Below are 16,523 nucleotides of genomic sequence, written 5' to 3'. Positions count from 1 at the left end.
TTTCAGCCAATCAGAGCAAAGCGCACGTGCATGCACGTGAGATCTTGCTATTTTGACCATGTCATCATGTTTATACTACTAATAAATAATCAAATTATGAGTTTCAAAGCATTTCATCAAAAAATAAAAAAGTTACGGTTATATCTATTATATTGGTCAATTCACGTGTTGCACGCGCACGCTCTTGCAAGCACGTGCGCGCAAAATGACCTTGATTCCACAAATCTACATAACATGTCTACTGACCCTAAAAAGGTTTTACCTACATCGGATGAACAGTTTACAAGATCACTCCCGGACAAAAAAGTACCCAGGAAGAAGAAGAAGAATAATAATAAGAAACAGAGTAAAAACAATATGTTCCCCAACTTCGTTTGGGGAACATAATAAGAAGAAACAGAGTAAAAACAATATGTTCCCCAACTTCGTTTGGGGAACATAAATATGACATTATAAGCACAAACACTATTAATTAGATATTGCTGAACATGATGACGTCGAGCGATAATGCGGAGCATAAAATTATCTCTTAGTGCTGTGTGGATCGGGGTTTGATTCCTGTTCATAAAGAAAAAGAGATGAATGATAAAAACGACACAAGTATATCATCATATATAATGATATCATAAATTATGTTTACTTGAGTTTTATTGTACAGGGCTTTAGAGTTAGTTAATTAATATTTAGCGCTTTATAAATTCATATATTATTATTATACAAAGTATATACATAGTGAAAGAGGTTCAAAGGTGAATGGACTGGTTATTCGATGGAAGAAGCATTTGGTTGATGAACTAAATTGGCGACAAACTAAAAGGTCTAGAGCTGGACGTGATACATGGAGACCATCGTTAAGTATTGAAGCAGTAAGACTTGTAATCGGGAAAATTATCCGTAAAAAGAATTTATTCCATGATTTATTTTAAATATAGTATGTCTGAAATGGATTACTCGGTAACTAAAATAAAATAAAATGATGTATTGAATCTATGCTTTGAAATTTTTTTTAAAAGACGCACGATTACAGAACCATTTCAACAATTCCACGAGCTACCTTTTTACGTCGTCGGCGTTGTGCAGACAGCTATTCTGAATGAAAAAGTATATCAAAGATAAAATGTTATTCTTAGGAACATTTTACTGAAATTTCTGTGAATTACTACATGTATTAAAATGTTGATTTTAATGCATGCCAAGTTCAAACTTTATTATATCAGTGAAACAAAAATTATAAATTATTGAAGATTTTCGCGTTTTTCGGGGACAACGACAACCCTTGTATTATAAATCCTCTTATTTTTTTTTACTTAATTTTAACCGGATCAAAATAGATAAATCCTGGTGGCGTGACCAATCTATCGGGGATGTTTAATCCTCCTTGTCATCTGATCCGACGATTTTTGGGGGGTTCGTGTAAAGGCACTGTTTCCTGGATTATATTCCATTGTTAACTTCATCTTTCTTGTTGCTAAGCTACTTTACATTTTTTAATTGGTGTCTTCCCATACAGTTGTATGTCTGTTATGTCCAATTTGCATCGCAGGTGTAAAGGTATCCTATTATGAGAATTCGTTTAAATTTCTGTAAACAGCAACAGAATTTTTTTTTTGTTATCACCTGAAAACGCAGTAAACAAGATTATAATGAAAACACTGGCCTTAAAATTGTATTTCTGCTATTAATAGTCAGCAAACTATTGCCGCCAGCATTCAATTTCACTACATATTTATCCCGGAACTCTTCTGGTTTTATCTGATTTATGACGTAACATAAGTAAAGGCTGCTTCGAATTCAGTTTAATATAGGACACCTATTTTCTTACTATTACACGATAATTTTAATCCTTTTTGAAATCAAATTCTCAAATGTCTTGACGCAAAAAGTGGGTTAAAATTGCCGATGCTGTATTAATAGTCGAACGCAATATTTTCTGTTCTAATATCTTTTCTGTTAACTAACATGACTGTACTAATCTGGACTTTTTTCATGAATATGACAATAAATGAAATAATTTCGAACATTTCAATTCAAAAAGATACTATTTAAACTAATATATACATGTCTTATACATTTTTGGTTTTTTTTTCTGATTGACATAATACTCCAAATAAAAGTGGCATCAATACACAAATAATAATATTGAAATTAATAAAAATTTATTTGAGTTAAAGACAGATATAACGTTCTGTTTAACATTATCCACTGGCAGGAACGCGACACACAAAATAATGGTTGCCTATCTGTATCTTATTGGTGGCAGTCCACCATGAATTAGATGTTGTTGAATGACAAGGATCAAACGCGCAGTAATCTGTGGCACATCCAGTTGGATCTCTCTCCCGATTACATAATGCGTCACCAGACGCTTTTATTGCGTTTTGGTACTCCTGCGTATTCCTATTTTTGGCATCGTTCCAAGCTCGGGTGTGTCCTGGCAAATCTAACGTGTCATACTGGTGTTCTCTTCCGTTTGATCTCTTCTGGTAAACAACATCGTTGATGGTGTTAGGATAACCCTGGTGATTTTTCCGGTTGACAATGGAGTAAGCAACAGCTAGTTGTCCTCTCATCGGTTCTCCTCGGGCTTCTCCGAAAACAACCCTAGCGACAGTGTTGATGTTTGTGTCGGTACTGCAAATAAGGGAAAGAATATGAAGGTGTAAAATATACAATATTCTTAAAAGTGGATTAAAAAGCATAACTATGTAGTTTTGCTGTTATAATGAATATCAAAGCAAAGTGTTCGAACGTATTCATACAATATAGTTTTATGTGATTTTTCAGTGTTCTTCAATACAAAATAATTCTAAAACCTTTAGAGATGATTTAATTAAAGAAAACATGATTATTCAGTTCTGCTTTTCTTATAAACATCAAAGCACAAAGAACGATAGCATTTATACAATAGACTTCGTATGATATATTTCAGTGCTCTTACCAGATTTGTCCGTAAGTTGTACATACGGACAGTACTAAGGCTAAAACGGCACGTCCAAGCATCGTTACTGTAATAAAGCTGAGCTCTTCTGGAATAGTCCGCATCAAACATACTTTCTATATAGAGGGTCCACGGATCTCTCTTGATCACCTACTAGGATGTCATAAATCTTATGATAAATTGAAGGCGGGGAAAATTTAAATAAATAGGATGTAGCAACGTCATTAAATATTTTAGCTTTTTTTACATATATTTGCGAACTGTAAAATGAATTTTACCTCTTTCAAAGTTTTAGCTTACCTGTGCTAATGTCTGAAATAAGTATATCTGGAGGAAGTATCTGCTGTCATTCTGTGTGTTGCTGGACACCTACCGTAGGCCCTTTCCCTAAAAAACTTTATCATTTAAAACAAATAGCCAAATTTTAATGAACAATCACTGGATATAGAGAATCAATTTTCTATCAAGCTTTTTTTAAATAAAACTAAGAAAAAAAAATTATAGAAGTAATAGTAATGGTTTCAGGGGTACAACATTATTTTTCAACACTAGATATAATAGAGGATAGAATAAAATTACTTAGAATACCTTATTCATGATACAAAGTATCTTCTTTTATTTTCATTTTTTAAAAAAAATTCAATAAAAAAGAGAAAAAAATAAATTTCAGAAGGAAAAATTTGCAGGACTTTGAGGGCTATTGAGGGTACCATCGTTCCATTTTCCTTTCTAGGCAACTTCAATGATCCATAATTATTGTATTAGTAACCGTTAAGCTAAGTATTTATGTGGAGTTTTATGCAATACTATTTCATTTTTATACAATAGTAATTATTGCAAATAATTTCATTTATGTGACATGTTCTTGTTGTATTATGTTATTATAAAACAGTGTCTGTATTGGACTTAGTTTTATACTAAGTAGCTATTCGGTTCCTTTTTTGAACTAATTCTACCCTTTTCCACGTGATCATTATTGATCCGTTTACCAAACGAGAAAGCATGCATGGTTTATTGAACTGCTGAATTTTTCGAATTTATACCATATTTCCCAAAGAAAATCCTACAACTTTTGTTGTGATGCCATTTTGAAGATTTCGGACGATGTGATCTGCTTGTTATTTGCAGAAAAACGTCTGTAAAGTGAGTTTTTGTTGCGAAATCGGCCTTGTAAAATTTACATGCGGGCATTAAGCATGCTGAGGAAGTCGCAATTCAGGACGACCAAAATACTTTACATGCGATTCTTACATGGATATTCTATTACTACGAGTCGTCTGGGGAATAATATGGTCAACTGAAGTAAATTTGGTAAACGATCGATAAACAGTGTCAGTGTATCTACAGTGGTGTAAAATATGTAGTAAATAATGTCGGGCTCGAGATCCCGAAAACTCTTACATGAACTATGTCAGCTGTAAACATAGACCCTTCGCTGTAGGTCTCTGCTGTAAACAATAATATACAATTACATTATAGACCTGACAGTGTATAGACTTTTTCCCGGGAGGTTTTTGCAACTGGCCGTCAGTGATTCACCTACATCTTTAATCCTAACACCGTGATCAGGCCTGGAGATTTTATCAATCACACCGGTAACTTCATTCCTTTAGGAACTTTTGCCTATTTACGGTGATTTGCAATTTGCTGAGCTTAGAAAATGTGCATCTATGTAATAACATCATTTTTATTAACTGTCCATCCAAAATATCACAAGTCAGTTTGCTTCTTACATTCACCTTGGCCGGGGAATAAGAACCTGTTTGTTACAGTGGAAACCTTTCACTTCTTCAAGGACTTGAATGTCAGAATCATCTACACAAACCAGATATTGATGAGTGAATATAAACAGCTCAGCAGTGACGAGTGTTACCTTTTTACAAGTTATGAGATCTCCATTGATGCTGATGTAGTATTCACTTTACACTCCTGCATTCCCAGTATAAAACAGGCCAGTATAGTATAGTACTTCTGATGAAGTCATGTGTTATCCATTAAAATTAAGTTAATTAGCTCATAATTAAAGGCTAAAGTTTTTTGGTTTCCTTATATAATTTTGCAATATTTTTACATATACAGGTATTATACTTGGTAACAAATTCTGCTTTTCCTTTTAAGAGTTTGAACAATGAATGATCTTACTCAAGTTTACTCAAGTTGTTCATGGAGCCAAAAATATTGTTTGGAGTTAGTTGCCTATATGATGTTGGTAAAATATTGTCATTATATGGGTACACAAATCGTGTATGATTCAAATTTTCAATTGTTGAATCAAGATATAGTGTACGTGGGACCACATACACATTTATCACATAAACTGTGCAGGTCATAGGCACAGCTTGTATATAGGTAGAATGATTTACATGATTTAATGCTGATATAGTATTGTTGCTAAGGGTGCACACCATAGTTTCAGGTGACCTTTTACTGAGAATTAGTGTAGAGTGAGGTCCACATACACTACTTATGTTTACCATGCAAACCCACCACTGATTTACACGTTATGTTGTATTTTATGATTGTGAAGGACCATATTCACATTCATTTCACTGACACATTTGGTTGACTCTTGTAGGAACATGTACGCATATTTTGTGGACATGTGCAGAACAATATGCATATGTATTTTGTTGACATGGACAAGACCATGTGCACATGTATTACCTTTTGACTCATGAAAGATTATATGCACATGCATTTTGTTGATCTGGGCAGAATTATATTCACATGTATTTTGTCGACTCATGCAGAACCATACATAATTATGCCAAATTGACATACATTTTGTTTTGTTGACTTGTACGCAACCATATGCACATGTATTTTGTTGACTTAGTCACTTGTGCAGGACCATATGCATATGTATTTTGTTGACTTAGTCACTTGTGCAGGACAATATATGCACATGCAAGTTGTTGACTCATGCAGGTCCCTATGCACACATTTTTGATGACTTGTGTAGGACCATATACACATGAATTTTGTTGAACTTTGCAGGGAAAAATGTGCAGGATCAGATGCACTTGTGTTTGTTGACTTGTGTAGGACCATATGCACATGTATTTTATTGGATTGTGCAGGACCATATGCAGAGTAATGCACTTGTGTTTGTTGATTTGTGTAGGACCATATACACATGTATTTTATTGGATTGTGCAGGACCATATGCACAATAATGCACTTGTGTTTGTTGATTTGTGCAAGACCTGCATGGTAGTATATTATGACATGCAAATTTTGATGTGCTTTTTTGGTAATATAATGTTATAATGAGAATAATTTATGCTGCATATATGTAGACATATTCTCATGTTGGAATTTACATAACCTGTTATTCCCTGTTGATTTATTGCAGCTGTGCAATACCCAAAGTAAAATAATTATGTCATTCTCTAAGAATTTATCTTGCATGTTCTGATTGTTCAGTTGTATAGGACATGGCTTAAAATATTGATTTAGATCAGAGCACTTGATTAAAAAAAAAAGAAAAATGAATATCATATACTGGATAGTAGTTTACACTTTTATTTTTCCAGAGTTACCTATCCCACCAAATTAGAAACAGACACTATCCACACTGGGTAACACTTGCAGAAACTATATGGGCCATGTGGAAACAACAGTCAGAAATCAGATATGCATGCACAGACAACACAACAGTGGACAAACAAGTGCCCATTACCAAGGACATTGCCTCAACATAGCAAAGTATTGTGGCAACAGCCACTTTTAGTTTGGGTGATGTATTGGTTCATGTTTCTGGGGACTGCTCTGTCAACAAGTCCATAGTAAGATAATATCAGGATAAAATGGTTTTTCACTTAATTCAATAGTTTCTGTAAAAAAATATATATATATATATATATATCCTAATTTTGAAATAATGATTTTTATACACTTCATGTCTTTTATCAGTACATGAAGCAAACTTTAGTCAATTCTTCTGAAACAGGGGTTAGAGATATGCAGCAGGGCCCAAAATTTTAATCTAAAAACTAACCTCATTCAGGATAAAGAGATTCATTTGAATATTTCAAAGCTTTGATCAAGATCTAGTAAACTGAAAGTAATATCAGAGGGCTATTTACAAGTTTTATGTCAGATAGTACTAAACTACCTAAAATAAAACTTTCTAGAAATCAAAGAAGACTTAGGGTGATCATAGGATCATTAATATATATATTTTTAGATGGAAAAAGAAAGAAAATGGTAAAATCACAGGTCCTTTAAAAGAAACACATTTTGTGAAATCATATCTTCTATAATAGTTGTTCTACAAAATATGAAACAAAGGGTGAACACAGTTCATGGATCATCTCTATAATCAATCTCTGCAGAGCTCAGTAGCCGTCGAGCGGGACCATACGTTTGACAAATGCAAATTACTGTAGCATAATGGTATCCTAATGAGGATTTACTGTCATACAGGAAAAAATACATGCTTATTAACCCTGCAATTTCTATTGATGATGCTTTTAAGCTTATGCATTCGATTGTTGTATGCAATGTTGTTTCACTATACATGGGGCCATACATGTTAAGAAAGTTGCATCACTTGGTATATGGAATATCTCAGTTAACACAGGACCATATGTGTTAAGTTGTTGCATCATGTTGTATATAAAAATATTTCTCTAAACACGGGACCATACGTGTTTAGAAAGTAGATGTTTTGTACATGAAATGTTTGACTAAACACAGGACCATATACATGTTTAGTATGTTACATCATGTAATAGATATTGGCTAAACACAGGACCATATGTATTTCAATAGTTAGATCATCTTGTACATGGAATGTTTCACTAAACACGGGACCATACGTGTTTAGTGGGTCACATGTTCTAAATGGTAGATTTTCTAAACACGGGACCATACGTGTTTAGTGGGTCACATGTTGTAAATGGAAGACTTTCTAAACACGGGACCATACGTGTTTAATGGGTCACATGTTGTAAATGGAAGATTTTCTAAACACGGGACCATACGTGTTTAGTGATTCACATGTTGTAAATGGGAGATTTTCTAAACACGGGACCATACGTGTTTAGTTATTCACATGTTGTAAATGGAAGATTTGCTAAACACGGGACCATACGTGTTTAGTGGGTCACATATTGTAAATGGAAGACTTTCTAAACACGGGACCATACGTGTTTAATGGGTCACATGTTGTAAATGGAAGATTTTCTAAACACGGGACCATACGTGTTTTGTGATTCACATGTTGTAAATGGAAGATTTTCTAAATACGGGACCATACGTGTTTAGTGGGTCACATGTTGTAAATGGAAGACTTTCTAAACACGGGACCATACGTGTTTAATGGGTCACATGTTGTAAATGGAAGATTTTCTAAACACGGGACCATACGTGTTTAGTGATTCACATGTTGTAAATGGAAGATTTTCTAAATACGGGACCATACGTGTTTAGTGGGTCACATGTTGTAAATGGAAGACTTTCTAAACACGGGACCATACGTGTTTAATGGGTCACATGTTGTAAATGGAAGATTTTCTAAACACGGGACCATACGTGTTAAGGAATTTATACCACTTTGTTTAGGCTATATGTCACTGAGCACGGGGCCATACGTGTTGAGGCGTTTCATTACTTTAAATATACACAGTATTTATTAATTTATTTGAAATGTCTCTTGCTGACATCAGTTACCAATGGTATATCAGAGCGTTATACCATATGTATGACATTATCTGTATTGTTTGATTCCGCCAAGCCAAGCCAGAAGTTGTCTGTTGGTTCCTTATACCTATCCTCACAAATTTAAACCCTCAGTTTGGTAATCTGTTTTTCCTCTCGAGTGGTCAGAAGTTGTCTGCAGTTAAGAGGAACATTTTTATAAGTTTGACATCTCGGTTGACTGGTCAGAAGTTGTCTGCAGTCATGTGACACATTTTATGCAGCATGGTGTATGTTTGACACCTTTGTTGACTGCTTCGGAAGTTAACTGTCTGCAGTCACGAGGCATATTTTTATGTCTATGCAGCATGGTGTATGTTTAGCAACTTTGTTGACTGAACAAAAGTTGCCTGCAGTTAAGAGGCACTTTAAGGCTGCATGGCGTTTGTTTGATACCTTTGTTGACTGGTTAGAAGTTGTCTTTAGTAAAGAGGCACATTTTGATGCAGAATGGTGTAAGTTTAACAACTCTGTTGACTGCAGCATGGTGTATGTTTGATACCTTTGTTGACTGGTCAGAAGTTGTCTGCAGTCAAGAGGCATATTTGATGCAGAATGGTGTAAGTTTAACAACTTTGTTGACTGCAGCATGGTGTATGTTTGATACCTTTGTTGACTGTGCAGAAGTTGTCTGCAGTCAAGAGGCACATTTTGATGCAGAATGATGTAAGTTTAACAACTTTGTTGACTGGTCAGAAGTTGTCTGCAGTTGACAAGGTCATTGTCCATGATTATAAATTCCCATTTTGCTGTCTGGTTAATATTTACTACAGACACGTGTTTTGTACACTTTTTAAAATTATTTGATGTTTTGCCTTTTGTAATGTTTTCACTCAGTCTTATTGGATGTTTCTTTTTCTTGTTCACAATAACTATTGTATTGTCTTTTGAACTGAGTATATGTCAATTTAAAAAAAAGAAAAAAAAAAGAAGATGTTTAAATGCTTTTGTATTAATCATCCTGTTGAGGAATTTTGCGTCTCCTGCCAAGACGCCTTTGGGTGGGTGGATCCAATCTCTGATTGGATTGTGGCTGTTTGTTATTTTGTTTTCCCACCTTTTTTGATGACAGGCAGCAGTTTAGAGCATTTTGTATATGTCTTCCAAACTTATGATGTTTATAAGGGGGTCAACTTAAAATGCATGTATATTGTACCTTGTGAAAGATTACAGGGTTGGAATTATTATTCTAGTCTGGTTGACCCCCCTTTTGCCTATGTACATCATGTTACAATGTCATTATGGTGCTGGGGGTCAGATTGTGTAATATTTTGACTAAGATGTGTAATACTCTATATTTGAGTCCTCCTTTTTCTGACCCCCAATTTGTTAAATGTGTTTTACTTTTCCGTCATTTACTTTAATAAATGACATATTTCACTTCAGCGTGATGTTATTTGTTTTTGCCTGTTTATCAAAAAACAAGCTCAGTCGTTTGGCAGGAGAACTAAGGAACATAAAATAGTAATTATTGCAAATAATTTCATTTATGTGACATGTTCTTGTTGTATTATGTTATTATAAAACAGTGTCTGTATTGGACTTAGTTTTATACTAAGTAGCTATTCGGTTCCTTTTTTGAACTAATTCTACCCTTTTCCACGTGATCATTATTGATCCGTTTACCAAACGAGAAAGCATGCATGGTTTATTGAACTGCTGAATTTTTCGAACCCACCATCCACCCCTTCTGCCACCAATGCTTGTAATTTCTTTCAGGTTGATATTTTTGTTGTTATGTTTTACCAATCCTTTTTGATAGTGTTTGAATGGGTTTAAAAGAGATTTATAGTACTTATTTCTACCGCAGGTTCTTACTGAACAAGTAAACTTTTTGTACATTGTAATAAATGGTAAATCCATGTATTAGGTTACTGAGAATGAGTCCGACATTTATTTTGTGTAACTCGCAATTTTGCTTATGTCTGCAGGTTTCCATATGATTTTTCAGCATAAAGCAGTGTGGCTTTTTATATATGGTTTTCCTCGGTGGTGAGAGAAACATAGTTGTGTTCAATTTAATGCCTGCGCGATTGTATTGTTATTGGCTGTTTGTTATTTTGTTTTCCCACCTTTTTTGATGACAGGCAGCAGTTTAGAGCATTTTGTATATGTCTTCCAAACTTATGATGTTTATAAGGGGGTCAACTTAAAATGCATGTATATTGTACCTTGTGAAAGATTACAGGGTTGGAATTATTATTCTAGTCTGGTTGACCCCCCTTTTGCCTATGTACATCATGTTACAATGTCATTATGGTGCTGGGGGTCAGATTGTGTAATATTTTGACTAAGATGTGTAATACTCTATATATGAGTCCTCCTTTTTCTGACCCCCAATTTGTTAAATGTGTTTTACTTTTCCGTCATTTACTTTAATAAATGACATATTTCACTTCAGCATGATGTTATTTGTTTTTGCCTGTTTATCAAAAAACAAGCTCAGTCGTTTGGCAGGAGAACTAAGGAACATAAATGAATTGTTTTTCCCTTGATATATGTACTTGTACCGTAAATACTCGCCTATAAGTCGGTATTTTAGGAGTTAAATTATTTCCCAGACTTATTGGCGAGTAATCGAAAGATTAGTATTTTCTGGACGACGAAAGGTAGTGATTTACAAACATTCTTTAGGCATACTTCATGATAAATATGCCTCTGTTAGCGATACAGCTCATGTACCTTACGAATTTTCAAAAATTAAACACATGTTGTTTGTTTATATACTTTGCTCGAAATATTGCTTAATATTTTTGTATTCATATGAAGCAAAATTTGTGCAAAATCTTATGCGTGATGAGACGTAAACACTTGATGTGGCCTTCAACTCGACATTTCAATACATCGACGACGTATTGTCAATTTACAATGATAATTTCCATTCTTATGTCGATACAATATATCCTGGTGAGCTTGAGATAAAAGACACAGAGTCTGACACACCTGTTTCTCATTTGGCACCTGATCCCACCTCTGATGTTTTGGAGGTCCGTGTTTGCTCTGCTTCTATTTTGTATTCAATTTGTCATATGGACTTTCATATTGAATACTGTTTTATATCTCCATATCCTTTATTTACTTGAAAACGTCGTTAATGGTAATCTAACAACCAAGTTCTATGATAAACGTGATGACTTTAACTTTTCTATCGTCAACTTACTTAACTTTTGCAGCAATGTCTTCATCACCTGCATACGGAGAGTATATATCTCAGTTGATTCGATACGCAAGGGCATGCTTCATGTACTTGTGTTATGCTCATTTATTCGCCGATTCTTTTATATTTAAAGTAGCAATATTTATGGAAAGAGGTTACCTCATAGAGAACTGGAAAATTCACTCCAAGGTCACCAATGATGTTAAAAGGAGTTTGTTGTTTTGTATTTTATAGTATAATCTAACCCTAACCCGGACCAATACAACTGATCACTGTTTGTTATGCACTTTTCACATGCATCAAATAACAAATCAGTAGTGACATTCCATGACAAGGTATAATTTGAAAATAGCTGCAATATTCATTCTTTAATAAAAGTTAGGTGTGTTTTGCATACGGAATGTATATATCTCAGTTGATTCGATACGCAAGAGCATGCTCTACGTGTGAACAATTTCTAAAACCAGGTAATTTCTTGATAAACAAGTTAATGAAACAAGAATATAAGCAGTTGCGTTTAAAGTCATCATTTCGTAAGTTCTATGGTCGATACAATGACCTTGTCAGCAAATACAATTAATCATTGAGTCAACTGCTGACTGACGTTTTTCATATTGATAATGTTAGTCAATTATTTATACGTGTACACTGAATAGACGACGGATTTTCCGTTATTTCCCGATCATAACAAGGACAACTCGGCGGGTGTAACCGGTCGGCAAGGAATGCTTACTCCTCCATGGCACCTGATCCTACCTCTAATGTTTTGGAGGTACGTGTTTGTTCTGCTCCTATTTTGTATTGTTTAATGGACTTTTGAATACTGTTTGTTGTTTTCATATATTTGACTTGAATACTGTTTGTTATCTCCATATGTTTCATTCATAAACTTTATTTCGAATCAAACAGTAAAACTACATTTTTGATACCAAACTGTAAGCTGGCATGTCAATGGAGTTATACAAGCAATGAATCGTAATTATTTTTTTTTTAAATAAATATAGTCTTACAATTGTAATGGCGTGTTCAAACAAATTGAGTAACGCGCGTTACCACACACACCGTTGCAGTTATGAGACTATATTTAAAAAAAATATTGATTCATTGCTTATATTTACATTTTTTTAAACTCTCTGTCTTGACTGTAAATGTGATGCATATTTTAAATTCCATTTGTTATCCTCCATGTAAGTTACTGTTAATAGAAGAACCAGTGTAACCGCTTCTAGTCAATATGAGCGTGATTGTTTTTTGCTTTCGCTTATTACGTTGCATTTTCTTGGCGTTAAACGTTTGTGACGTCAAATAATACACATGCTTTAACCTTTGAAACCCCTTTCCATGTTATGTTGTTTTGAATGCCATCGATTTCCACACGCTTTATATGTAAAATACACTTGTAATGTAAATATATCTGGTTATCCGAAATAGTTCATGAAGAAATTTATTGTTTGTTTATTTGTGTAGAATCTATTTAGCAAATCATTAAAGACGTAAATGCCGACATGAATAGATGAATATTAAGGCTCATAGATACTCTGATTTATGTAATGGTTATAAGCCGAAAACTGTTTGAGGCTTATAACTTACTTAAAACATTTCACCACTATCGAACACTTCCATTGTTAACTTATTGGACAGTCACAGGTAAGGTCTCGTTCTGCTTGGATTACAATACCTGGCTCTGTTCATCAAGTTAGGCCAAAGAAAACAAAAATTTTTTTTTCTGTATTTATAAATAGTAGGAATCATCGAGAGATGTTTTATATCGATGAATATGAACATTAACTTTGTTTAGTCTTATTTATCCGCATTGCGACATTTTTTTTGTATATACTACGCATGCGTAAAAGTCAGTTCTACTAAATTCTTTACAATTTAATCATTTAACAACGCAACGACCACGGATGACGACGTACATTTTAATTTTGAAAAAAAACCCTTCAGAATCGGGTGTTTTGACGATGCCATTTACCGATTACACCAAGATGCCTCAGTTCAAGTTTTCAAACGTGAAATCCGGATATATATTCTTATGTTTCGGAATTTGCAAGAAAGAGTTTCCCGTTAACAGGTAATTTTTGTAAAGCAATAGGATTTGAGGGATTTTACTCCAACCACTATTTAAGCATTTTCTATGAAATTGGGAGATTATTTCTGATGTATTTTTAAAAAATAGTTTCTCTTTTGTGTGCAGGTTTCGAACTCGGAAGTATTTTACTCCAGCCACTCCTTAAAACAACAGACACTTGCTCAAACAACGCGGGACTAGGTGGACAAATTGTCATAAAGCACCGAACGAAATTACAGATTCCGTTGAAATTTCGTGAGCGAAATTATGTGCTAAATGTGGGAAAATGGATATTTAAAAAAGCAAAAAGCCCAAGGTTGTGCTTCTCATTCATCTTTTGTGTCCCTTGGATTCTATATATGTTCCGTGGATCAATCATTGTGAAAGGAATCTTTTATACCGGGTGTATTTAGGAAATGCGTCTACAATAATGAATCTGAGACATTCAACTCACCGTGGATTATTTGTGCCACTTTCAATAGGATTTTTAGTGAAATATTAACATTCAAGGCTACTAACTTCCTTCATTTTTTCATATTAAATTGTTTGATTTGTCATTGCCTTTTAAGTGTTGTTTATTTATTTCTCTCACCCTTTGTTACCTGTACCTGTCCAATAAGTTGAATCTTATTGGACACCTACAGGTAACTTTTTGGACGGGGTGCAAGACAGTAACAAATTTATTGAACCAGGTTTAACAAAAGATGACGTCACAAAAATGTTTTAAAAGAGAGATAATTCTGACATTAAATATGGTTATCATTCCTTTGTAGACTTATTCAGATGAAATGACTTTTTAGTTTATTGTTTTTCTTTCAAGCTATAACTGTTTGAATTTCACATGAAAATATGTCTTTCTGAGAATCAGAAATGTTAATGCATAATCATATAATTGTGAATATTAACGGACACATTTTAAACCAACAATTGGACTATAATATTTATTTTTCTTCATTAGGACACAAAATACACTCCTAACCTTCCTCTAGTATATTCAGGGGGTTCGTATATATATATATATATATATATATATATATATATATATATATATATATATATATATATAAAGCACAATTTACAACAACTCTTAAACTAATATAACTGCCCTAAGTGAAGAAATATTAAGATAGAAAGCACAAAGAAATTCACTTTTACATGGATACCCACTTCCGCCCCAGCCCGGGGTTGAACTTTCGACCTTCGGAATCTGTCTCCTAGCAGTGCAGGAACAGCGCGCTAGACCGCTCGGCTATCTAGGCAAGTCAAAAAACTTGCTTTCGATGCCGATGGAATTTCGCGGCGCTGCCCTACACTACACGGTCATTGAGAATAGAAGTGAGATACAGTTATTTGGACATTAGTTTTAACAGAGGATTGTTACCAATACATGTTGTAATGAAATTAATTATTATTTATAAAGCACAATTTACAACAACTCTTAAACTAACATTACTGCCCTAAGTATAGAATTATTCATATAGTAAGCACAAAGAAATTCACTTTTACATGGATACCCACTTCCGCCCCAGCCCGGGGTTGAACTTTCGACCTTCGGAATCTGTCTCCTAGCAGTGCAGGAACAGCGCGCTAGACCGCTCGGCTATCTAGGCAAGTCAAAAAACTTGCTTTCGATGCCGATGGAATTCTTTGCGGCGCTGCCCTACACTACACGGTCATTGAGAATAGAAGTGAGATACAGTTATTTGGACATTAGTTTTAACAGAGGATTGTTACCAATACATGTTGTAATGAAATTAATTATTATTTATAAAGCACAATTTACAACAACTCTTAAACTAATATAACTGCCCTAAGTGAAGAAATATTAAGATAGAAAGCACAAAGAAATTCACTTTTACATGGATACCCACTTCCGCCCCAGCCCGGGGTTGAACTTTCTATCTTAATATTTCTTCACTTAGGGCAGTTATATTAGTTTAAGAGTTGTTGTAAATTGTGCTTTATAAATAATAATTAATTTCATTACAACATGTATTGGTAACAATCCTCTGTTAAAACTAATGTCCAAATAACTGTATCTCACTTCTATTCTCAATGACCGTGTAGTGTAGGGCAGCGCCGCGTATATATATATCGAAAGCAAGTTTTTTGACTTGCCTAGATAGCCGAGCGGTCTAGCGCGCTGTTCCTGCACTGCTAGGAGACAGATTCCGAAGGTCGAAAGTTCAACCCCGGGCTGGGGCGGAAGTGGGTATCCATGTAAAAGTGAATTTCTTTGTGCTTTCTATCTTAATATTTCTTCACTTAGGGCAGTTATATTAGTTTAAGAGTTGTTGTAAATTGTGCTTTATAAATAATAATTAATTTCATTACAACATGTATTGGTAACAATCCTCTGTTAAAACTAATGTCCAAATAACTGTATCTCACTTCTATTCTCAATGACCGTGTAGTGTAGGGCAGCGCCGCGAGAATTCCATCGGCATCGAAAGCAAGTTTTTTGACTTGCCTAGATAGCCGAGCGGTCTAGCGCGCTGTTCCTGCACTGCTAGGAGACAGATTCCGAAGGTCGAAAGTTCAACCCCGGGCTGGGGCGGAAGTGGGTATCCATGTAAAAGTGAATTTCTTTGTGCTTTCTATATATATATATATATATATATATATATATATATATATATATTCAATCTTTTATT

At 34.3% G+C, this 16,523-nt stretch overlaps 2 protein-coding genes across 2 annotated transcripts; one reads left to right on the top strand and one right to left on the bottom strand.

Moving 5' to 3' along the window:
• Positions 1-2,112: 2,112 nt before the first annotated feature.
• Positions 2,113-3,010, bottom strand: LOC134239160 (spore cortex-lytic enzyme-like). The gene is made up of 2 exons (XM_062721324.1): positions 2,939-3,010; positions 2,113-2,631 (listed from the first exon to the last, which is right to left on the bottom strand). Exons 1-2 carry the CDS (start codon positions 2,998-3,000, stop codon positions 2,196-2,198), a joined length of 498 nt encoding a protein of 165 aa, XP_062577308.1. The 5' UTR covers positions 3,001-3,010; the 3' UTR covers positions 2,113-2,195.
• A 938-nt stretch (positions 3,011-3,948) lies between these two features.
• Positions 3,949-6,661, top strand: LOC134239146 (uncharacterized). Its single transcript, XM_062721308.1, has 2 exons — positions 3,949-4,889; positions 6,475-6,661. Exons 1-2 carry the CDS (start codon positions 4,599-4,601, stop codon positions 6,640-6,642), a joined length of 459 nt encoding a protein of 152 aa, XP_062577292.1. The 5' UTR covers positions 3,949-4,598; the 3' UTR covers positions 6,643-6,661.
• The last annotated feature ends 9,862 nt before the right edge of the window (positions 6,662-16,523 follow it).

This window comes from Saccostrea cucullata, unplaced genomic scaffold (assembly GCF_032062105.1).
Source record: "Saccostrea cucullata isolate Sc308-1 unplaced genomic scaffold, CSIRO_AGI_Scuc_v1 ctg457, whole genome shotgun sequence".
Lineage (NCBI taxonomy): Eukaryota > Metazoa > Mollusca > Bivalvia > Ostreida > Ostreidae > Saccostrea > Saccostrea cuccullata.
This window is presented reverse-complemented; position numbering and strand designations above follow the sequence as displayed.

Excerpts from the sequence above, each read along its gene's own strand:
- LOC134239160 (XM_062721324.1), bottom strand. The coding sequence starts at position 3,000 with ATGCTTGGACGTGCCGTTTTAGCCTTAGTACTGTCCGTATGTACAACT. Across the intron at positions 2,632-2,938 it reads ACAACTTACGGACAAATCTG|TACCGACACAAACATCAACA; the intron begins GTAAGAGCACTG and ends CCTTATTTGCAG.
- LOC134239146 (XM_062721308.1), top strand. The coding sequence starts at position 4,599 with ATGTGCATCTATGTAATAACATCATTTTTATTAACTGTCCATCCAAAA. Across the intron at positions 4,890-6,474 it reads GCATTCCCAGTATAAAACAG|AGTTACCTATCCCACCAAAT; the intron begins GCCAGTATAGTA and ends TTATTTTTCCAG.